The sequence below is a fragment of the Castor canadensis genome, chromosome 8 (genome assembly GCF_047511655.1).
Source record: "Castor canadensis chromosome 8, mCasCan1.hap1v2, whole genome shotgun sequence".
Classification (NCBI taxonomy): Eukaryota; Metazoa; Chordata; class Mammalia; order Rodentia; family Castoridae; genus Castor; species Castor canadensis.
This window is the reverse complement of record NC_133393.1, coordinates 104,673,247-104,699,181: the sequence shown is the minus strand read 5'-3', so window position 1 is coordinate 104,699,181 and position 25,935 is coordinate 104,673,247. Positions and strand designations below refer to the sequence as shown.

General features: G+C 37.9%; 1 protein-coding gene across 3 annotated transcripts in view; it reads right to left on the bottom strand.

Annotated features, from left to right (window-relative positions):
* The window catches only part of Srgap1 (SLIT-ROBO Rho GTPase activating protein 1), a 270,652-nt gene that overhangs the window by 110,693 nt on the left and 134,024 nt on the right, over positions 1-25,935 (bottom strand). For all 3 annotated transcript variants that reach the window (XM_074083816.1, XM_074083818.1, XM_074083817.1), the window contains exon 4: positions 2,929-2,991. In XM_074083816.1, the coding sequence (XP_073939917.1) occupies positions 2,929-2,991 (63 nt within the window). The remainder of the gene's footprint in view (positions 1-2,928; positions 2,992-25,935) is intronic.

Below are 25,935 nucleotides of genomic sequence, written 5' to 3'. Positions count from 1 at the left end.
ACACCTTCCTTTTCAAAAGTTGCTCTGATGCCACCATCCTCTTTCCTACTGACATGTTCAGGGCTTCTTGCTGTTGCTGTATTTATCACATATTCTGTGCTCTAGCATTTCATCCCTAGCACATCACTCCCACAATCTGAATTGATCAACCTCAGTTCACTCTAAAGCACAAGTGATCAAGAGGCATCTCTTTTTAGTCACCTTCCGGGGCATTTGTATTTCATTTGAGACAAAATCTTTTGATGCAATGTTTGGAACAGTCAACAATAGTGTTGGGAACAATGTTTTGGAGTAAGGATGTCCACACATGAGACTGTCACTGACCACTAAGAGTGAGTATAACTTAAAAAATTCCACTGGTACGTACAATTTAATATATTTCTCAAATCTTCACCTTCAACTCTCAAGGGTTTCAAGGGTTGAGAGAGAATGAGGAGTGAATATTTGTCTGACTAAGGCACTTAAATAGCATCCTCAAGTCCCCGAGGCTACATAGTCCTTACCTGTTACTTCAGCAATCATTATTACATCATCAACTGTGCACAATTTTATGCATGATGCAACCAGTTCATGACTAAAATACCAGTCAGTCTGGGGTTGATTAAGGAACCTAAACTATACTCCTTCAACTCACAGTCCACTGTTCAAATGCACTGTACCTTTACTCCTCTCTAGCGTAAAGTGATTATGTATAATGCATAGATTTCATTTGAGCAAGTCAGAATTTATATGTCTGAATATAAAATGTAAGAAGAGACCAAAGAGAAGAAAGGCATGAAGATCTCTCGCCATAGAAAGTGACCTTTGGCCTTGGCTGAGCTTGCTGTCTAGTTAAAGTAAATTCCTTTCCCAGGAGCTTAATGTGATCTATAGATGACACAATTAAAACCCTGTTGCCTGCTTACTCTGTCTCTTAATTCCCCACTTATTCTGAGAGGTTAAATCACTCTGACAGGGTTCTTAAACTCTGGTAGCCTTTTCCAGAACCTGGCTCTTTCAGGCTTTCAGAGTGATGTTGATTTGAGTTTTAAGGATGTGTCAGTTGACTTGATCCAACTCTACAGAATCTGCTAAATGTCTAAGTCCGGTTAATAGGATGGATCTATGAGAAATTCTCCTAGACACATCCCTTACTGAGACACAACACTCATGCTATCCTACTGACTTATATCTTACATCTAACCATCAAGGTTGCCTTGGTCATTGCTACTATGAGCAGTGTCTGGTTTCAGACAATAATCAGTAGGTTATTGTCCATGACGCCATGACAACCAGCAGACTTGTTTTGTAACATATTAGACATGGGTTAGGTTTATATTTCTAGGTAAAACAATGACCAAGCCAAGAGAACCACATGGAAAGTACCATGAAGTTCTCATCTCAAAATAGTTCAGTGAAAGGCAACATAGACCTTCTACTTGTCCTCCTTTAGAAGTCTCAGGGTACAGTGCTCATTTAACTTTTAAATTACAAGGCTTCTAGAAATGGTTGATACCTTGGGTTATTAGAAATTAAGAAATCACATAAAGCACGGGCAAGTAATTGGCTTTTATCATCTAAAACTCAACTTCATTAGGCATTTAGTAGATGGATATGCTGTATAACACGAGGTTTTTGCAGCGTGGAGGTAAATTAAAAGTTTCCGAAGGAGGAATTAAGACATGGAAACCATCAGTTCAATTCATAAGTACAGATGTAGCAACATGTTCTACAAAAATACAGACATACAAAAAACTTAGAAAGTGTACTTCATAAAAATATCACTCATTTTATATGTTTAATTTATAGGTTTCTTTAACAAGTATCAAAAAAGAAATGACAAAAAAAGAAAAAATATTAACAAATATCAATGGAGCATTAAAATTTAATTCATCAAATTATGTTTTACACATAAGGTTTTTTAGGAACAAATGAAATTTGTAAATTAAGAAACATTTTAAAGCTGGGTGCCGGTGGCTCATGACTGTAATCCTAGCTACTCAGGAGGCACAGATCAGGAGGGCTGCAGTTCGAAGCCAGCCTGGCAAATAGTTCAAGAGACCCTATCTTGAAAAAAAAACCCTATCACAAAAAAAATTGGGCTGGTGGAGTGGCTCAAGGTGAAGGCCCTCAGTTCAGCCCCAGTATTGCAAAAAGAAACATTTTAATAATAAGTTTTAGGTTTAACTTGCCTAATCTTGTACCTTGGTAATCTTGTACCATGAAAATGTAAATATACCTATGTCTCATTGCTATTTTATTCTCTTTTAAAATAAAAACTGCTGAAAAACCCACAAAAGCAATTTGCATTTATAAACATTTCCATGACATATCATTAATTTCAAGTTGCAACACCACAGTATTAGTTTTCTAAAAACTAAAATTGTTTCAAATTATTTAATTTCTTATGACTATATGAAGTACTCTAAATAAAATACAAGTCAAAAAAGCAAATTATTGCAAGAAAGGAAGTATCAACACCTCCACATACATTGTCATTAACTAAACAATTAATTGAAATGAAACAGGAAAGCACAGAAAGCATCCCAAAAGTAAAGCAACTTTAAATTGGTCAAGTTCTAGAATGGCAGTTTTAAACAAAATATTCTGGAATTGAATAAATGTACGAATTCCATATAATCCAACTAATTGAAACATGTCTAATTGAGACACTATATTGTATTTTGTTGCTAATTAGTAAGTATGCTAATTACATGTGTGAGTGCTACACACACACACACACACACACACACACACACACACACACACACAAATACAACGGAGTGGCAAAGGAAAAAAGCAGCGAGCATGTACCTACCTTGTCCCATATTTCAACCATCTAGCTTGTCTACACTCTAGCTTAAAGTGAGTTTTAAAATGAGCAGTGTTTCTACAAACCAGAAATCTAAACCAAGATATCCTGCAAAAGAAGAAAGATTATATGCTTACCGTGTAAAGCTCATTAAGAACCTTCATTAAATCCTCATGAAGTTGGAATGCAATCTCCTTGCTCTGTAATTAAGAAGAAATTAAGAAAGAATATTTTAACACACAACGGAAACTTGTTTCTAAATTATTTACATCTGAGACTAGAAGGCTATATATAACATAATGGAAAGCCAGCATGTCATAAACATCTCCAATCTTTTCTAATACCAAGTGATGTGCACTGATGGCCTCCAAATGAGTGGCTTCCCTACCATCCACATGAGACTTCATCAAAAAGGGAAAGGAAGCAGGGTAAAGCGTCATGCTTGCTTAGAAGTTGTGCTGCAGGACTAGTCATTAAAGATGAACTTGAGCTGGGTATGGTGGTACATACCTAGAATCCCAGCATAGAAGGCTGAAGCTGGAGGAGTGTGAGTTCTAGGCAAGTCTGGGCTATAGAACGAGTTGGAGACCAGTCTGGCTATGAACTAAGATCCTATTCAAGTATGATATATTTGATACATTGTAAGAACTTTTATAAACACCACAATGTATCCCCACCCAGCATAAGACTAAAATAAAAAAAAATGAACTTTAGAGACAAAAAATAGGGAGAGAGCTTCATTATCCTATCCCGCTAATACAAAACAGTATTTACACCATTCTTCTGAGAGTTTGATAAAGAAGTATTAAATCACACTGAAATAATGTTTTCCACATTTTACAGTCATTATGTGGTCAGCTATAAAGAATGGAAAAACTGCAAAGCATGGCTTCATCTATACTGCAAGGCAATACCAAGAGCATCCCCAGGTTCATTTATGTGTTTCCCACTGGGCTATCAGTTCTGAGGGTAAGGGCCATATACAGCACTCACAGTTGAAGGTCTGAATCTCACCTACCCCTGTCCTTCCTTGGGTACACAGAAACTTCAAACAGATGCTTCTAAATGAATCCAAGAGCGAGCTGAAACACTGTGTGTGTGTAGCTAACAGCTGAAGCAGTCGCTGTATTTGCTGAAGGTGTCTGTTTACCACAGCTGAACGGGCAGAAAAGAGTGGTCACAGACTACCCTTAAAAATGTACTGAGACTAATGAAACTGAGTCTATCTGCAAACATTGAGGTCATTGGGCCAGGCCTCAAAAAAAGCCAAACTGATTAACTGAAAATTCCTGGAAGATAAAATACTGTGGGAAGATGACATCAGCATTGTATCTAAAGTAGGACAAATTCAAACTCATTAGCAGCATATGTCACCTTTTTTTTTTTTTTGGAGTATTGAAGAGAGTATTGCATTCCCCAAGCTCTGACTGCGTCTACATTGGAGTTAGGGATTTTTAAGTCTTGCTGTGTACCTGATATGTGAGGATGTGGATTAAGAATCACTCCAGAGTGAAAGCACAGTTATAAGTATACAAAGGAGGTCAACTGAAACTCATTTTATTTTTCCCAAGACTTGGTTATTCTGAATGTATATATTATACTACAATCTTCTATGATTTCAGCGGGGTGTTTTTCTAATATCAAGTTTCATTCATGTGTCCAGGCCACCAATTTAGAACTCTCTAATGGGATCAAAGGCCACCAAGTAACCGTGCTCAGATACCCACATTTCAGGTAGCAAGTCCAAAAAGAAAATGTTTCTTGGCTAAGATTTCAGAACAATAACAAAAGAATCCCTTGGGTTCGATTAACCTCCAACCAGAAATATTTAGGGTTAGGTTAAAGACTTAGGCTTAGCTACTCTACGACAAATATTTTAGATCAAGCAAGATGATTTTTTGTGTATTCCATCTTTTGCAAGACTTCAGGTAATGAGGCGGAAATCTGCCATAACAGACACATTGTGCTCTGCCAGGCCGACACTTACATTTTTCTTTCCCTTTTCCCTAAAGGCCCTGAAATACAGGATGTCTGTCTGGGAAGCAGGATAGCATAATGTTTAAAAGCAAGCACTCTGGAATCAGCCTAGTTTGAAGTCTCAAAAACTTTGAATCTCCCTTATCTCGGTTTCCTGATGGATAAAATGAATATAACCATTGACCCTTTCTCAGAAGGTTGTTGTAAGTATTAATGAAACAAAACAGACACAGCACTTAAGATGGTACCCAACACACAATAAATACTCTTTAAATGTTAGTTATTTAACTCTGCCACAGACACTGTTTGAAAATGACAACCAAATGAGTGAAAAGGCCATTCTTTGTTTTAGTGTTTTATGGTACCTATTTCATTTACTTCTATGTAGGAGATGCTTGATAGAAACTTCTTGGTTTGACTTTGATGTTCCTCTCTGTTGCCCTGGGCCTTTGGACTCCCCAGACTCCAGTCTGTGAGTTTCTTTACTATCTCTACCCCCTCACCATGTACCAATGCTAAACTTACTTCCTGTGATCCATTTTCTTGAGGTCCTACTATTAATGGTATAGAATGCATTAACGAAAAATGCACGAGGAAGTGGGTAATTCCTAAGGCTAACTTGGTAAGATAAATGCAACTCATGAAAGAGGCCCTGAAGGAGCTGGGCTCCAGTGGGAATTTTAGATTTTGTGAAAACTTGGAGCGGAATTCCTGTTAGTTGGGAGAACTCTGGCTGTTATGACATGACTCCAAAGTTTCTGCTTATTTGTTTTCCTCAAGTCACAACCCAAACCCGATATGGTTTAGTAAGTAAGTAACCTCAAAATTAGCAATTTTCTTCCACACCTTCATCTTTTTTTTTTTTTGAGACTGAGTCTTGTTATGTAGCGCAGGTTGGCTTCTAACTCTCCATTCTGCTTCAGCCTTCTGAGTCCTGGGATTACAGTCGTGTACCACCACACCAGCTCCACTACTCCTTTAGATTGCAAAGGTTGATAAAAAACTAGTCTGTGAAGAAGAAGAACTAGTTTGTGGAACAAATGTGTGAAACATGAGTTCACACACCCATGTATTCAGAGATACTCAAGCTGGACACAACCTCAAATGCCAGTCAGAAGGCTGGGGGCATGGTCCCTGTCCTCATGACATGGCACTATGAAAAAATCACTTCATGTTACCCCTACCCCATTTAAATGTCTCTAATTTATTACTGTAACAATGAGAAGTAATAATTCCCTTTAAATAACACTCTAGACACCCAAAGGAGCAATCTTTACCCAGGAACACAGTTGTTATAGCACAGTTAGTATACAGGCATGCTAAACTAATGAACTGAAATCTTCTAATTAGAAAATGCCTAGATTGTCAAAGTCTGTCAAAATTCATTAGGATATACATGCCTCTGGATTCTATTTCATTGAAAATCTGAAAACATTAAGAGCAGACCCTTAAACAAGAAATATTATGCAAGAAAAATGATACTGGCCTTAAGGAAAGCAATGAATGTTCCTTTTGCACACAAGAAAAAAATACGAAATGATATATGTTTGAAATAAAGTATTTTCCATGTGATTTTTAGATTAGCTGATTTAAATTACATTTATTCAGGGAAGGAAAGAGAGCCCCTTAGCCGCTTCAAGTATAGAATTGGAAAAGAAAAGAGGGTTTTTTCTCCCTTCCTGTTAATATGATCTACAGAAGTTGAAATGACGGCAAAACTTCTAATGTTTCATTAGGCTTTTGGGATTCCAATGCAAGGAGAAGGAAATTGATCAGAACTTCAATTTAGATAACATTTACTAAATATCTCCTATATATAACCAGAGTTTAATTACAGACCTATTTACTACTTATTGCCACTTTGATGTTTCAGTGATCTCAAACACAAGTTCAAAATAAACAGTTGCATAGCTTTTATCCTTTTCCTTTATGAAAATGAATTAAATATACTGAATACCAGAAAAATTGTGAACAGAGGAACAAAATCATCACCATGATGACAACAGATTTCCTTCAAGTTTGTTTAAACATAGGTCTGCATTGCAATCATTCTATTATAACCAAGTGTATTTTTCTATTCTGCTTTTTCTAGTTAGCATAAAATTTTTATGTATTTATATAATTTTCAAAGCCACTACAATTTGATTAATTATACATTAATTCTCTTCATTATTGTTTCCTCTACTTTTACTGGTCAACGGTTAAATTTCACCTACTACTATGCTTTAAATTTTTATTTCTATGTTCACTGCACAGTATTGAAACAAGTGCCTCATACATACAATTATCCTTTTTATATATTTCAAATATGATATGTTGAATTATCATATTAGAATTGATTATGTTATCAATTCTAACACAATCATTTACACCAAAATATTATATGAAAAACACAAAAGACTTGAGGATTAGTGTTACATTTCTAGTGTAAATGTAAAACAAGAATAAAGGATATCAGTGATGCTAATATTCAAAATGGATTTTATCTAATTCCTAATTTCTCTATTCCTCTCCTACATTATACATGAGAAAATATTTATCATAAATTGAAAGTCCAAAATTTTAAAAAACTCAACTGGTTGATAAGGTGTATGATAATCTATTACCTGTAAGCCATTGAAAAAGTAAGTCCATATCCAGTAGCAATAAAAAAGGCCAAAGCTCTCTTTGGCTGTTGAGGGGCTATCACATGTGCAACTGTGTGGTAGGCCCATGCTCCAAAGAATACGAAGTAAGATCTGGACCACTCAACATGTACAGGTTGACATAAGAAATGGAACAATATTTTCAAGGCCATTCAGGTGGGCTCTTAGTACATATTCCATTTTGTTCTCTGTTCAAAGATGTCTGTTGATACTTTCTCCTTTGACAAATCTTGTTCAGTCTTCTGGGTTTATAAAAACCTTTCTTGTCACTCTATAGAATATAGGTGTAGTACTCATAAATATCATTTTTGAGAGAATGATTATTGCCTACCTAGGCAGCAAAGGCCATGAATACTTCATTTCTATTAGTGGGGTGAGGTCAACCATCTTTTCAGATTTGGTCTGGATTGATGCATCCAAGGAGAAGGAGGGAGGCAGCAATCCTGCCCTGGGAGGCAGACTGCATGGCTGCAGTTTCACCAATGTGTGGGAAGCACTCGAGCTACCATCAGGAATGACAATCTAAAGGCATATTCTGCATTTTGTGCTATTTGTGTAAGCCATTTCCTAGACATGTACATTCTTAAGACCCTTGACCCATGCTGGAAGATTATGTTTTAAAAAGTTTATGATAAATTTGTACTGCTTCTATGACAATAGTGCTTGTCAAGTCAGAAATCTGGGGTTCATCTGAGACTTAATGCTTCTCCTTGAAGGATAAATCACCAATCCTATCTATTCTGGCTGATCCATTTTTCTGTATTTTTTTAAAAATCTAATTAGACTTCTTCTGACTCAAATTCTTTAAAGGCTTACAGTGTTTTTGAGGGTGGATTTCAAACTTCTTAACTCATCCATGGCCTCGCCTGCCTAACTCATCTGCTTTGTTGTTCCCACAAATCCCAAAGCCTTTTCCACATGGTGATCAACTGCTAACCCTCAGGCCCAGCTCTCACTTTCCTGTGCTGTCCTGTGCTCTTTTCTCAGTCTATACGCCTTTTCTTCTCTTTACCTTTTGCAATTATACATGCTACTCAGTAAAAATGCTCCTGAAGGTTCGCCTTTTCCCCAGAAAAAATTAGATCCTCCCTTTCCTGTGATCTTATAATCCATTCATTTATCACCACTCTGGGAATATAATTATGTAATTTAGTGATTAAGAGTTCAAACTCTAAAGTTGAACTGCCTACACTCAAATATCTTGTTACGGTCTGTGGACAAGCTTAACAGTTTTGTGAGTCCTTGATTGTGTCACTGGCAAAAAAGGTCTTAATAGTCTCTATGTCATGGGGTTTTATTGGGATGGTCCTTATTAAACACTTCACAAAATATTATTATGCTTGTCCCAATTCTTTTTCTCCTCAACAGAGTTTCTTTGAGAGCAGGAACCACATCCTGACCCTGTGATTCACAGGTGCTTGGAGCTCTGCGGGTGCTAGATACATCTGTGGAATGACTGGAACCCAGAGCTGATTCAGGACTGGCTTCTGCCCTACAAATTCATGGTCTTACAGAAGAGCCAGACTTGATGGATTAGCCCATTTTTTGTTGTCATAATGAAGTAACAAATTCTCCTGGCTGGGTAACTTTAAAAAGGAGAAAGGTTTATTTAGTTCACACTCTTCTGGAGAGTCAGGATCTGATACCAGTGTTAGCTTGGCTCTATGAGGACATTAGGGTAGATGGCACCATGTGACAGGAACACATATGGGGGAAGAGACTACATGGCCATACAAGAGACCATAGAACAATTCAGGGTTTTCCCTCACTTCTATAACAATACCCTTCTGACCAGAGACCAGAGCTTCCTTAATCTCTTCCCATAGCAGCTCCCCTGTGCCCTCCCACTAGGCCGCACCTCTAAAAGGCCCCACCTCCTCTCACATAGCCACACTGACAACCAACCCTCTAACGCATGAACCCTTGGGGGACAAACTCAAACCACAGCACATGCCAGAACAGCTTTCTACAAGGAATGCCACAGAAAGCACCACTCTCGGTGGGCCCTGACCAGGTCCCTGTTATTAGAGGTCTACAGGCTTGTGCCCTGGAATGTCTCAGAAAGCAGAAGAGATGACAGAACAAAGAGCATACATAATTAATACAACCACATGTGGGTACACTGAGCAATCCATCACATGACCTAAGTGGTTGGATTAAATGGCTATTTCTGAAAGTTTCTGGCCTCTCACAGAGACAGTTTTAAAGCAAATCTATTGTGATGACCAGTCAAGGAATCCTGACTGAGTCAGAGTGGGAGTGAGAGAGAAAGAGGAAATCAGATTAAATATTTAATGAGACTGTTTCAAATAATTTCAGTGTTTCACGCTCAGTCAGTTTGGGATATAAATTCTGGTTAAAAGGGTCAGACCATACTTTCATAATTCCAAAGCTCACACTCACACGTCCTTATAATAAGAGATTCCTCTGATTCACACAAACTCTGAAGACAGCGGCAAGACTTCTTCTACAATGTCGAATGGTGAGAGTTGGGTTGGGTTGCGTGGCCTGAGCTGTTTGTGGATAATATGTACAGTTTCTGCACATTCCCCTCTGTCTGCCAGGTGACACAGTTTTATGCTGATTAAAATAAAAACAAAGTATGTTTTTATTTTAAACATGTTTAAAAACAAAATATGTTTAAAATAAAAACAAAATCAGCATGGAGTTGGCTTCACAATCTACTTTATCCCAAGTTAAAAAAGAATTGATATATAAATATATACATATATATATATATATATATATTTTTTTTTCTTTTAGAAAAGCTCCACACTAGTGAAAAATGTGGGAAGATTAGAATTAGATGCAGGGGACCAGAGCTTTGTTTCTGAAACCAGTCAAAACAGTCCTAAAGGACGCATGCGGGCATCTCCCAGAATACTTGCTAATGGAACTGGCAGTAAATGTGGGTTGCACACTGAGGAGGAAAAGGTTGCTCACAAAAGATGCCAAGTCACTTACCCAAAGCCACCCGTACCCTCCCAGGTGCAAATGGTACTTGAACAGATAGATTAAAGAACTCAAGACTGAAATTTACAATCCTGTTTTTATCTTTCATTTCCCAAATTCTTTGAGAAACACAATTTTCAAGCTAAGGTTATTTATTCAAAATGGTAATAAATCAAAAAGACCTTTCCAGTGTCACTAAATGAAAATCAAACATAAACTCTCAGTGGCTGGTGTAAATAAAACCTATTCAATTAAAATCAGAATGAGTTATAATGTTCTGATTCAGTCTATAATATAATTGACTAAAAAAAAAAAATCAGGTCGTTCTTGTTCTCACTCTGGAGATGACCTACTTAGTCTATTGAAAGTGTATTCCTTTTCTAATAAACCTTACTTTTACTACATTTCCATGTCTTGCCTAAAAAAAAATCAGAAATATATTTTCAGACTACTCTAATATGTCTAACTTCATAAAAATCTACCAACTCAGCTTTATTAGTAACCTATTACTTCTAGAGCATATTTTCTTTAGTGTACAAACCGAAGTCTACTTAATTATCAGTAAAGTTGGATGGGTTTCTCTCCTGTAAAAGTTGTGACTACAGAGGTTCTGAACCACACTGCTCCTCAGCGTGCTTAAAAGCTCCTATCTGTGGCACAGTCGGCTGGGGTTGTGAGCATGGACTGTGAAGCAAACTATACCACGTGGTGTAGGAGGCCCAGGACATTGGTTTTAAGAGAACCAAGGCAAGAAAAATCCAGGGAGTATATACAACAATAAATCAATAAGTGGGAGACCTGCTCAGTTAAAGGTCACTCATTCAATCAGTAGATAAATGCCAGAGCATCTCTGAGCACTGATATAAATTCATTCATTCACATTCTCATCTATTCACCTGTTTCTACAGTTCCTACTGAGTGCCTTCTATGTGCCAAATGTAGAACAGAGGCCTTACAATGTAGTGAGAGGTAAATAAAACAACTTCTATCTAGTCTACTATGCTTGTCCAAACAATTTAAACAAAACAAGATCTCTCCTGAACCAAGCCCCCACTTTTTTTTTTCTTTCAGATCTGGGGTTTGAATTCAGGGCCTCATGCTTGCTACACAGGCACTCTATCCCTTAAGTCACTCCACCAGCCTTTTCTTGTGTGTATGTGTTGAGTATTTTTGAGATAGGTGCTTGCTTTTTGCCCAGACGGGTCTTGAACTGTGATCCTCCAGATCTTTGCCTCCTGAGTAGCTAGGAGTACAGGTGTGAGCCATGAGAGCCCGGTGCACACTCCCTTGCCCACTTTTAAAATAAAATAACTCATCTCTAAAAATTTAACCTGTGTCAGAAACTTCCTTGAAAAATATTTAGGCTATCAGCACCTTTTCAGAACTATGGCTGGTTAATCAGTAAACCTAACTAACAAGGGATGTACACAAAGTAAGGAAAACAAAAGGAAATTTCTGTTGGGTAAGTGTCCTTTTCACCTACAACTTGACTCACTAAATATAAGCAGAGGAGGAAGAAAACCAAAATAAAACAAACACAAACAAACAAACAAACAAAAACACCCCACCTGTGGCTAGTGGGCAACTGCATATAGAATGATAATCTACTTGAAAGAGGAAAACAACAACAGACCAAAAAACAAATCATCAAGATAGACTAAGGGTCTGAGTATTTAAATACCTTCAACTTCTCTGAGCTGCTTCCTTATGTATAAAAAGTGCATACCCATATGATACTGTAAGGATTAAACGAACCGCTCATTGTTATGTGTTTAGCAGAGAGCCTGGCACACACAGGCATTCCAAATGTCAGTTCTTACTGCTATTATCAGTGCACCATCACATCCTTGCTTTACGAGGTTACTCTCCATTTTTCTAAGTACTGATAAAACAGTCTATTCATAATGAATTTCAAATCAGAATATCAACTCAACATAAGTCAAAAGTTATTTTTTTGAATACTTTTCTGTGTTTGTTGTACTATATTAAGAAGGATAAAGTCCAGTGTGAGGATATGGCAAAGCTACACAAAACAGAACTTTCTTCTGAGATAGCCTTTGCTGACTTCAGACGACACAACTCTTAGGCCTCAATTAGGGCAAAGTAAAAACTTGTCTCCACTTAAGTTCCAACAAATGGTCTCAAGTCCTAGGAAAACTATGGCATCTCCCCTATGACAGGGCTTCAGCTATCTAAAGACAGCTATTGTGTCCTGGCTGATACTTAGTTTCTCTGTACTACATGTTCCCAACGTCTTCAAGTGTTCCTTATTTGACATAGTTCAAAGAAATCACAGCAAATTCTCTTTGCCTCCCAGGTAACGTTCGTTGTTTTGCAGCTAGCGTTTTGAAACTAGTGACTTCAAGCGGTGGAGGGAAAGATCTAGGGAGGATTATGAGGCAGCACACACTTCTTGGTGACTTGCAGTCACTTGCAATCACCCTGTTTTGTGGAGAGAGTCCAAATCTATGACTGTATAATTATTGTAAATCCAAGAATCTTGGAATCATGGTTAGTGTCTTTCTTTTTCTAATAGGGCACAGAATCATCCACTAAAAGAGTAGAAGTCTTACAATCTGATTCAAATGGACTGAATAGCAATAGTCTGGTTTTAAATTCCTGACAAGCCTTTTATGAAACGCCAGAAATCCATTCAGTTCATTCTTAATCCATATGGATGGAACGTCTTGAAGACATACCATTCCAAGGCTGGAACTACTTTCCAGTCATATTTCACATGGCAGTTACTAACCCAACAGCTTCTTCACTAGGTTCCTCAAGACAAGTTTCTTCCCATTCCAATTTACTCTTAGCAATGCTTTAAAAAAAAAGTGTGTGAGGAGGGGGGGAGTGATCACATCACATCTCTGCTTAAACATCTCTCCTAGCATCCTTAGCTGCTCAGATTGCAAATATCAGTTCCTAAAAATGAGATTCAAAATTCTTGTGCCTTCCCACAACCTGCCTTTTGAGACCTCAGATAGCTGTCACCCCACAAGATACTCTTCACCGTGCTAGAGGCTACACTCCTAACCCTAGCCAGGTGTGGGACAGATGGGAGCATTTGGTCCAGGCAAGACGTGGCCTAATCTCTAATTCTTACCACTTGAGGCCATATGAGTCCTAGCTACTATCATTTTCCTCAAGAACCTTTTCTTAGATATATACTAGCGTTGACCAAAATCCAGACCCTTGTTTGTGCTGGTTTCTCTGTATGAAAGAATATACTTCTCTGATTCCTTTGTAAAACTTCCCCAAGTGAGGAGCTTAGCCAATTATCCTTCTGTGAATTCTTTCTCCATTCTCCCAGACAGAATGTCCAACTCAGTCCTCTGCGCTTGTAGGTCCTGAGAGCAGTTATCAAGTTACAATGTCATTTTTACATCTGTGTTTCCTTCCAGTACTAGACTTCAAGCTTCTATGGGGTATCAATTGAGGACTTATTTCTTACTCACTTTTATGACCCAGCACTGTGCCTATCACAAAAAAGTAATCAACAACAGTTTGTTGAATGACAAATGAAACAGAATGCCTATTCTGTTTTGGAAAAGAAAGCTAATTTCAGTAAAGTTAGGTTTCAGAAAAAATGAAAAGGGAAGGGATGTAGAATTTATGTCGGATTTGTCATGGCTGTTAGACCTTATTGAATGATAAAAGTTGATTATTTTGTGGATGCCTATAATCTCGAGCTTTAAAACTTAAAGAGATAAAAAGAATATGGACATGTTTATTCAAGCTAGTACACCAGCCAATTATTGTTCTCTGTGTTCATGTAAAACTACTAAATATTAAAGACTAAAAACATATTCATCTACCATTGATTTATTTACTATTATTGAACATGACTGATTTTTCTCAATCTAAATAGCTCATATATCCAGTTCCCAAATGCTCTATTTTCATAGAATTCTAGGTTGATCTGACAAAGTAATTAGCTGGTAAAATTTCTTATTTCTTTTTAAAATTATATTTTTTATTTTGCAGTGCTGGGGACTGAACCCAGGGCCTCATGTATGCTACATGAATGCTCCACTGAGCTGAGCTACACCTCCAGCAAAAAATTTCTCATTTCTTTATGCAGCCATGAAGAAGAACGAAATGTTATCATTCGCTGGTAAATGGATGGAATTGGAGAACATCATTCTGAGTGAGGTTAGCCTGGTCCAAAAGGCAAAAATCGTATGTTCTCCCTCATATGTGGACATTAGATCAAGGGCAAACACAACAAGGGGATTGGACTATGAGCACATGATAAAAGCGAGAGCACACAAGGGAGGGGTGAGGATAGGTAAGACACCTAAAAAACTAGCTAGCATTTGTTGCCATTAACGCAGAGAAACTAAAGCAGATACCTTAAAAGCAACTGAGGCCAATAGGAAAAGGGGAACAGGTACTAGAGAAAAGGTTAGATCAAAAAGAATTAACCTAGAAGGTAACACCCACGCACAGGAAATCAATGTGAGTCAACTCCCTGTATAGCTATCCTTATCTCAACCAGCAAAATCCCTTGTTCCTTCCTATTATTGCTTATACTCTCTCTACAACAAAATTAGAAATAAGGGCAAAATAGTTTTTGCTGGGTATTGAGGGGGGGAGAGAGGGAGGGGGTGGAGTGGGTGGTAAGGGAGGGGGTGGGGACAGGGGGGGAGAAATGAACCAAGCCTTGTATGCACATATGAATAATAAAAGAAAAAGGAAAAAAAATTTCTTATTTCTATTTAACTGTGCTACTAAAGAAAAAATATTTTTCCTTTGACTGAAAGTTAAAATAAATCTGTGCCTGCCTAGCGAGTGGAAGGCCCTGAGTTCAAGCCCCAGTACTGCCAAATAAATAAATTAAATTAGTAAAATAAATCTAACAGCTATATTCAGCATTTGTCCTGCACACAAATGTTTTGGGGTTGCTATCATCCACAGTCACAAGTGTTTCTTAATTCAAATATTCAAATATGTGCAGATGCAGCATTTCTTGAAGCTGTGGGAAATCTTGTAGACCCCTACTACATAGAGTGATACAAAGTCTTCCACTGGTGAGAAACCTTGACCTGCAACCAGAACAGTGTTCTTAAGTTGCTTTAGAATCTGTTGATTTCAACTGCATACACCTTGACATACGGTAGGAAAGTTCGCTCCCTGTCACTGCCTGACTGGCAGCAACTTTCTTCATGGATAAGAATGGGAAAAGACGCAGTGTGTCTGTGGCTCATTGAAAATGAACTCGATTAAGTGTTGATCTTTTATAAGTAGGTGAATGTGAATACCTGGTGCTTTTTTTTTTTTATCAAGTTTTAATGGAAAGTGAGGCATTAAATAATATTTTATTTACCTCATGTTTATTAATTTAATAAATCTCATGATGGAAAAACAAACCAAACTGGAACATTTTTTAAAAAATCTGTTTGGTGAATAAATGAATAAAAAAAAATATGGTACCTCTGCAGAGTGGAATACCATACAGCCAATAAAAAGGAGTCACAGTCTTGAAAAAAAATCTGTTTAGGAGGATGGAGGACTCAATTAATTTAGAAGTCAATTTTGCCTGCTTAAAGTACTGTCACAACCACGAGGTGCTACTAGCATTTTAGGTGGGGTGGAGGATTCCATGGTCATTTGAATTGATGTTCCCCATAAGTAATGTATTATTTTTCAACGGCTGCTTTCAATATTTTCTTCTTTATTTTCAGTTTTAATTTGACTGTGATGTACCTGGGTGTGGACATCTTTGGGTTCATTCAGTTTGGTTCTGTTGAGGTTTTAAAATGTGTAGGTTTGTCATTTGCTAAATTTGAAAAGTTTTCTAGCAATGATTTTTCAAATATAGTTTCTGCATCACACTCTTTGTCTTCTACTTCAGAAATGCTGATAACACAAATATTAGATCTTTTACTATTATGGTAAAGTTCCCCCGGCTCTGTTCATTCTTGTCTTTTAATCATTTTCTTCTCTCTGTTCTTCAATTGGATACCTTTTGCTACTCTAACTTCAAGTTCACTGATTCTTCACTCTATTAGCTCCATTCTGTTATTGGGCCCAGCTACGGAGCTGTAAAAATTCCACTACTATATTTTTCAACTAAAAAATTTCCAATAATCCTTCTTGTTTATATCATCTATTTCTTTGTTGAGACTTTCTGTCTATTCATTCTAAGAGTGTTTACTCTTATTTCTTGGAACATTTTTGTCATGGCTGCTTTAAAAGTCTTTGTGAGAGAATTCAAACGTCTCAGAATTGCTGTCTGTTGATTGTTTTTTCCATCGAGTGAAAGCTTTTCTGGTTCTGTGTGTTGGGTAATTGTAGACTACATTCCGGGTATTTTGAATATTATGTTATGAGAATCTGGGTCTCGTTTAAATCACAAATAGAATTAGATATTTTGTTTTCTTAGGAAATTAACCTGGTTGTATTCAGAATATACACTCTGGCCAGTCTACTATGAGCTGTGGTTTCAATGTCAACTCTGTTTCCAATACCTTTGCAGTGCTATGGAGAGCTTTCCTGCACGCGTAATATGTAGTGGCCAGTCTGGAACTGGGCAGTGGTCCTTCCTCAAAGTCTTTAGGGGTATCCCAATTAAGATAAAACCTATTCATGTGCAATTTAGGGGTTCCAGAGCTCATAAAGAACCTTATGGAGGTTGCTCTCTCAATCTTCACCCTCTCTGCAATCTCCCCAGTACTTTTTGGTTCCTTGGGTCACCCTGTTCAGTTCTCTGGCTAGAAAGTTAGGGTTTTTGCTGTTGCAGTCTATTTTATCACAGACTTCCAATGGCTGTGTCCATACCTGCAGCCAAGTGATTGGGAGCAGGGAGAAAGGGAGGAAGAGAAGAAAGAAGAGGAGGGGGAAAAGAGAGAGCAATGGGAAAGAGGGAGCAAGACAGAGGGGAGGGAAAGAGGGAGAGAGAGGGAGAGGGAGAAGGAGAGGAAAGAGAGGGAAGGGAAAGAGGGGAGTGAGAGACTGTGAGAGAGAGAGGGAAAGATAGGGAGAGAGAGGAAAAGAGAGAGAAGGAGGGGAAAGAGAGAGAGGAAGAGGGACAGGAGAGTGAGAGGGAAAGAGGGAGAGTGAGAGGGAAAGAGAGGGAGAGGAAGAGAAAGGAAGAGGGAGAGAGAAGGACAGAGGGAGGTAGAGAGAGGGAAAAAGAGGAAAGGAGGGAGGGGAGAGAAAGAGAGCGCGCACTGGCATTTACTCTATCCTCTTAGACAACAGGTCCTCTTACTGATGAGGAAAGTTCCTCTCTTTCAGAGTTTTAGGGACTTTAAAGACCCTCCCTGTTATCATTTCTGCTCTGTTGCCATGGTGGGACGTTTGGTGACCAGGGCATGAGGAACTGGAGAGAAGGAAGAAAAAGGAGAGACTGGCCGTATTCTTTCCTCTGCTCTTTCAGTCCCCATGAAAGACTTCGTTAGGCTGTGGACTCCTGAAGGGAAATGTTAGGAAACTTACTGACAATCTGGTGGGATTTGAAAATCTGCTCTTTTTCCCTAATTTACCTGCTACTAATTTTCAGAACGTGCAAATTGCTGTCACGGGCATTGTGTTAAGATTTTGTAGACGTATTTAGTGGGAAAGCCATGAGAGATTATGCTGACTCCACATACCTGGAATTTGGGTTTATTTTTTGAGGGTGAGCACAGAAAACACCTAGTGTTTCATTTAGCTTTTGCTGTGCAACAAAGCACCCCAAACGGTGGCTTAAAACACTTTACTTAGCTCACGATTCTTTGGGTCAGTTGGGAGTTCTTCTGAGCTGGCTTGGCTGTATTCTTTCTAGCATTTGTGGTCAGCTCAGGTCAGGTGGCGGTTGGAAAATGTAAGATACCCTCTTTCATATGTCTAGTAGTTAGCTGGCTGTCACAGGATGCTACAGTTGCTTTTTATGGGTCTTATTTTTTATCTAGCAAACTAACTAGGACTTGTCTACATGTTGTTCTTAGGGTTCCAAAATTATCAAGAGAGGGCAAGTCCCAATGTGAAAGCACTCTTCAAGGATGTGCTTATCTCACTATTGCCAAAGTAATCACATGGCTGGCTCAGCCCGTGTAGGCGAGGGCCACTTAAGAGAGTTGATGGAGGAAGGAGTTACTTGAGCCAATTTTGCACACAATCTACCACAATCAAGTGTACATTCAGAAATATGTGGAATATATTTAAAGCTGTTCTTCAGTTCTTTTCAAATGAATAACAACTTGATTGTACCAAGAATGTTAGAGTCATAGCTTTCCTTCAGTTGCTTTTGTCAGTTTTGCTCTGTTGTCTTCTGACATTCACCATTATAATAAGGCCTAATCTGTGTTCTTTTTGGGGAAAGAGGATGTGTTATGGGATGCTTGTTGAATCCATTCAAGTTTGAAAGTACTACTAAGATATATTTATGAATCTCATACTCTTTCTATTTTCAGATTGTGATATTTTCTCAAGTGGGAAATTTTTCTTATAATTCTTTATTTTTAATTCTCAGTCTCCCCAGGGGTTGTTCAGAATCTTCTCTACTTTTCAGTTCCAAGGCTCCCACTCTTGTCTTGCTCATCATCAGATGGCATAATTTCCAAGCTCACAAAGGAACTGCAATAGAGAATCTGGCAACATCCGGCTACCCTACCTACAAAACTATCTGCAGCCACATCAACTCTCATTTCTTTTCTCCTTACGGAGTCTCTTGCCAAAGGCTAATCCTTCTGCCTGCTCTTTGGATCCTGGATCCACTGATTATACCTGTTTTCTCATAGAATTTTGAGCTTTCTTTTGTATTAATCCTTCCCTTCAACATTTTTAACTAGATCAGTTCTAAGTTCTTTTAAAAAAAATTGACTCCATATACTTCTTTAAATACTCTCCATTATTTCTCTTCCTCTTCACAGGCAAATTTCTAGACAATATTGTCCACATCTTCTGTTGCAAATTTGCTCACCTTCTTCTTATGACTCAGTTTCTACCTTTCTACTCAGACTGCTCTTTTCAAGGTTACCAATGACCTTCCTTCTGGGGTGAAATTAGTTGGACTTGTCTCAGTCCTTACCATACTGACCACTTGCTCCTGCAGTATTTTCTTAGCTTCCCAGACACCTCATTCTCCACTTTCTTCCCACCTCTCTGATTGATCTGTCTCAATCAGATAGTCACTTTACAGTCTACTTTTCTTCTTCTCATTCTTTAACTCTGCTTTTTTTTTTTCTGAGTCTTTCTTAGATATTCTTCCTTTCCTACCCTATGTGTTTTCCCGGGTATACTTCCATGATTTTAATTTCTAGCTACATATTAAAGATACCAGGCTTGCTTTCTTTCCTAAAGTTCTTAGTCTGCTTATGGGACTTCTTTATTCTGTTATCTCTAGGCACATTCCAAACTAACTTATTATCTTTCCCACCATCACTTTCCCATCAGAGTCTCTGCGCCCCAAACTTCCTGCTCCCATACACCCCCTTCCACCATGATAATTGACACACCCTGGATGTCTCCTTTGACCACTCCCTCCACATTCCCTCTCTTCTCGCACCCCAACCAATCAATTGCCAAGGCCCATAGAGCCCATCTGCAACACACTGTTCAAATCTATACATTACTCTACCACTACTGTCATACCAAGGGAGATCATCCTCACCTCTCATCTGGATTCATTCCAATAGCTTCAAAGTATCTCGGATGCTAGTCTGTTTCAATCCAACCTCTGTTCTCCAGGCACATTGAAAGTTGATCATGTCATTATCACGTTTGACTTGTGAATGCTTTTCCAGTGATCTTAAACTCAGACTCCACAACATGGATTTTAGTTTCTACTCCTTACATCTCCAGTCACACCTCTTGTCATCTTTAGTTCACCCATGGACATCCTTTTCCCTTTAATGTCAATGTTCTCTAATGCATTTTATTCATGACACATGCTGGTTCATCCTGGAGCAGTTTTCTCAATGTAATTATAGGTCTAACTGCTAACACTGGAGTGTTGGTACCAAAGGATCATACTGTATGATAAAACATTCAACTTAGTTGACAACAGTTGGCTTATTATTGTTGTAATAATTTTTCAGGGACACACACATCTATCATCTGGTTAATGTCCTCCTTATAAGACTTTTATAAATCTTCTGAACAGATGGCAAATACTCTTAGGTGGTAACTCACCTGTTAAATTTATAGCCAGGCTAATCATACATGTCCTGTTGTTACTAAGTAATAAAGGCAACAAGCTAAATCCAAGAATATCACATCAACCACTGCTATTCATGGAGCATTTATCAGGATGGGCGGATCATCCTGATATGACATTTAAAAAACAAATAAAAAATATTTAAGAAATACTTTAGAAAATTACATCATTATAAGAAATGATAGTTTGAAAGGGAGTTGGGAGGATGGGGAATAAGAAAGTAATAGAGGCTCCAGGTGCTAGTGACTCACGTCTGTAATCCTAGCTATGTAGGAGGCAGAGATCAGGAGGACAGCAGTTCGAAGACAACTCTGGGCAAATAAGTTTGTGAGACCCTATCTTGAAAAAAACCTATCACAAAAAAGGGCTTAGGGGGTGGGGTCGCATAAGTGGTAAGAGTGCCTGCCTAACAAGCATGAGACCCTGAGTTCAAACTCCAGTACTACTGAGGAAAAAGAAAAAAGTGATAGAGGCAAGGCGTGACTATGATCGAGGTACATTATAGGTACATACAGAAATATGGCAACGAAAACTCCCACTTTGTACAATTAATATAATAAAATAAATTCCATAAAGAATGAGATAGTTTGGTTTTGATTTATTTCTAGGAAAGCAAGCTGGCCATAAGGTTGCTAAAACTCAAGAGAACCGGCTTGTAGTGTTAGCTGGAACTGTTCTTACTTATTTATCTGGGCCCTATCAATTATTAAGCTGTCCCTTGAGGCCGTGATAATACCATTTAATTCTTCTGCTGCACTGCACTAAAATACTTTGAAAAAGTTCCTCATGTTATATTATTTACCAGTGTTGCATAAGCATGCTAAACTGTTTCTGGTAGAACTCTAGTTCACTTATTTTTCAGGGAATATACTACTCTTTGGAAATCACACCCATGAGTGTTATTACTTCAGAAAGGCAAAAGGTAAGAAATTCATCCAAGATATGCAGTTGACCTACAATTCTCCTTCAAGAAATGTAGCATAAGGAAAAAAAACACTGATGTATGAAAGATTTAAATATCCAGCAACAGGAAAACACATGGGGCCCTGCAGATAGCAAAGTACTATGCAGGCGTGATGCATCCAATTCTAAAAGATAATTTCCAGGCATGAGAAATGCAAATAATATTTTAGATGAAAAGGGCAGGTTCCTAAGCTCTCTGCAGTGATAGCTCAGTTTTGTAAACTATATATGTACCTGCGTTTGTATACTAGTCATAGGTGTGTATACATATAAATATCGAAGAGATGGAGTCTAAAATATTAACAATAGATAGTAGCCTAATTGATAACTATTTCTCTTCACAGTTTTTTAATGTTTTATAAATTTCTATAATGAATATACATATTTGTATTCAAAAGGAAATAGACTGCAGATACAGGTTGATAGTTTTCAATATTTTAAAATTGAGGGAACTTTTATTCAAAACAAGGTCAGAGCCTTAGAGATCTGTAGCAGACTTTATTAACTTTGACCAAAGCATCAGTTTGAGTATTAACTTATTTTAAATGGTCTATTTGCTAGCTTTATTTCCATGAAATGTCTTTTTTCATATTGAGTGTTTTTTTTATATCGAGGTACTTAAATAGACATGACTTGCTTTGATAAAAGTAAAATGATTCTGAATCTTTCGTATTCTCTCCTTCTTTTCAGATTAAGCCTCATAATCGGCAATACCAAAAGTGGGTTAATTTAATTTCTATGAATCTAAATCTGATAACCTATGCATTTATGCCAAAGGAGGTTATTCTCAGTGGCCCAAGGCCAATCTTGGCTCCTTTGATTCCCTGTGGATAATGTGAATGATGGGCAGATTTTTCTTTCTCCCCTAGGAATAGCTTCTTTCAGGATTTTTGTGAGAGATGAACAGGGCCAAGAACCATCGTGCCCTAGTTCTCAGAAATTTTTGACCCTATGCATTTTGAGTGACATTTCCAAGTATTACCAAAAACAAGTATTACCAAGAGTCCGCAGTAGCTATGAACTCTCTAAAGCATATGGGCAAATGACTTGCCAGCCAGGCCCTGCAACTTACCTCCCTGAGCATTTTCTTTTCTCATCCCCCAAATGTGTATTGTAATACCTGTTCATTGGGCAGCTATGACCAATGGAGAAAGATACAGAGCTTGGTGCTTGGTGCAGTTAAAAATCAGCAAGTGGCCTCTTACAAATGTTGTGATTGTTGGTGAAGAAACAAGAAATCATGCTAGTACATACATTTATGCAGAACAGTGAAAGAGAAAAAATATATGAATATATTAAAAACAATTCATGGAAAAATGGCAGCCTTCAAGATCATTTAAGACACAGAGGTAAGTTAACATATTCAAATGCTACCATTTTATGGTATCCTCCCTTACACTTGCTAAAATTGGTAAGTAAGGAATTGTAAATAGGTGATTAAATAAAATGATTCCTGCAAGCTGGCTGTAGCCTGTCCTGCAACTGTGACTGCTGACATCAATTACATTTTTATGTGGAGCCTATGAACTGCACATTTTCTGGCTGCAGTATCAGACCAGATGCAAAACACTCTCTTTCAGGATGAGTAATGGAAAGAAGAAGCAAAATCTCATGACTCCAGGAGGGAGGGCTAGAGCCCAGGGCAGGAGGCACATCATCAGCCTTTGTTGTTTGGAAGAAAAATGAGGCTTGATAGCGAAACAAACCCTTGCATACAGGAGTCCCCAGATTCTGACCTTCTAAGATGGTAAACAGAAGTCAACAGTGCAAAAATCCAAGTCCTTTCCTGTCTGTGTTTGCATTGTCCATGTAGAATGGAGGCTCTGGAACTGAGCAACTCATTTTGCTGAAAAAATGAAGGATTCAATGAAGCCCCAGAGGTAGACTTCAGTGAAATGCCCGCTGGAGATCTGAGAGGCCAGGAGGGCTGACCTGATCAGTATCTACTTGCTTGTTTACTAATTGTTTAAAGGGAAGGACAAAAATTTTAATTCAGTACAAGCAATGATGTTTCCAGGGCATTTCTGAGTCAGCTTATAAATATAGGTTGGAACTTCATAATGAGTGATAAATAAATAAAACCTGATGATCCAAACATGTTTATCACAAGTTGTGCCACATATTCTCCTTAAAATGAGGACATGTTTACTTACTGTGAAATTAAATCAGAATTTCTCATAATTATTTCAAGTATATGGAGTAAATGATTAGAATATAGATAACAGTAAAGATACTAGCTAAAAGTTACTTAGCATTTGAGTCCAGACACTAGGCTAAGTTGCTTTCTATATACGACTCAGGAGTCCTTCACACAACTACCTGGAACAGGCTACTATATCCACTTTACAGACATGGGAATTGAGACTTAGAAGGTTTGCAAAGACTCCCAAGTCTACAAGCTACTGACAATGGGGAGATTTATATTCAAAATGCCTGATCTCAGAGCTTAAAAGCAGAATTACGATGTTATTCTTACCAATGGGCTTCATTTAGAGCTTTCTTTAAATATCTAAATTCTATTTATTTTTTTTTATTGTCATATTATTGTTGTAATGGGGGTACACTGTGACATTTACAAGAGTTTTTACAATAAATCATCATTGAATTAATCCCTACCATCATTTTCCTTTATCTCCTCCCCGCCCCATTCCTAGAATAGTTTTGACAGGTCTCACTTTTCTGTCTTCATACATGAGTACATAATATTTTTACCACATTTACCCTCCTTCACTGTTCCCTTAAAACTTTCCCCTCCCACTAGTATCAAACACCAGACAGGACCTGTTTTACTTTCCTGTTCTCCGTTTTATTGGAAAAAAAAAAGTCATTTTTGTTTGTTTAAGACAGCTATACAGGAAGTTTCCTTGTGACATTTCATGTATATATGTATTATAACCCTAATTGGTTCATCTCCTCTATTTTCCTCCTGTCTATCTGAGTCCTCTTCTTATGCAGTTTCAACAGTTTAAAAATTCTCTATTCATTCTTGTACAGAAAGTACATCAACCATATCCACCTTAACTTCCTTCTTTTACCCCCTCTCTCATGTAACCTCCCCTTAGCGTGACCTGTTTTTTTATAACATTACTCATATTTGTAATGAGTCTATAGTCCACATATGAGAGAAAAATGTGTGGCCTTTGGCCTTCTGAACCTGGCCAACTTCACTTAAGATGATAAATGTCGGGCTGGAATGTAGCTTAGTGGTATAGCACTTGCCTTGCATGTGCGAGGTCCTGGGTTCAATCCCAGCACCAAAAAAGAAAAGACCAAAAAAAAAAAAAAAAAGATGATAAATGTCTAAATTTAAAATAATCAATACTTGAATAAATAAGCATTACTTTAGGAAAATTTCACTTTTTCCACCTATTGAAAAATGAGGCAAATATACGTATAATTGGTTCCTTTTTTTTGCTAGGCAAGCACTCTACTGCTTGAACCACTCTTCAGCCCTTTTGGCTTTATGTTATTTTTTAGATAGGGTCCCAGTGGCCTCAGACCACAATACTCCTACCTCTGCCTCCACTGTAGTTGGGATTACAGGCATGTACCACCATGCCCAGTTTGTTTGTTGAGATTGGAGTCTCAATAACTTTTTGGCTGGACTGGCCTTAAACCAATATGCTCCCAATTTCTACTTCCTGAGTAGCTGGGATAACAGATGTGAGTCACCATCCCCAATGTGTATGTTTTCTTAATTATTACACCCATTTGGACATAAAAACATTCCCAGAATTACCTGCTCCAAACTTACTTGAGAGAATAGTTTGGGAAAAAGGATTCTCTGTTGTTGAATATGATACAGCTGCTTAAGAGGCCCAAGCTGTCACACATACAGCACCTATCAGGATCTCCATACAGTCATGGGAATAGTTTTGAAAAATGAGGAAGTCTCAAAATTCCCTCGTAAGGAGAGAGTTATTGTGCCCACTAAGGACTCTTCAGCAGCTCTCAAAGTCACTTCAAACCAACTGTGATGGCTTCTCACCTAGAACCTTAACAATTGAAGAAGAGCTGGAGAAGGAAAAAGTTAGGGATTGAGAAAAACAAATGCCTATAATCCTAGCTACTCAGGAGGCAGAGATCAAGAGGATCATGGTTCAAAGCCAGCCTGGGCAAATAGTTTGCAAGACCTTATGTCAAAAAAAAAAAAAAAAAAAAACACACACACACAAAAAAGGACTGGTGGAGTGGCTCAAGGTGTAGGCCCTGAGTTCAAGGCCCAGTACTGAAAAAAAAGAAAAACAAAACAAAAACAGTAACAACAACAACAACAAAAATTGAAAAGTTTACTCTTGCTTTCTAATCTAAAGGTCATGAAATTCTTAGACTTGAAATATTCAGATTCTGACTTTCTTTCCACTCAGAGGATAAATGTATTCAATTGGGTGCAGCTGGCTTCTCAGTGAACTTCTGGCCTGTCTCTCCCTGTTGCCTTCTGCTTCCCTTGTTCTTTCTTTTTCCAT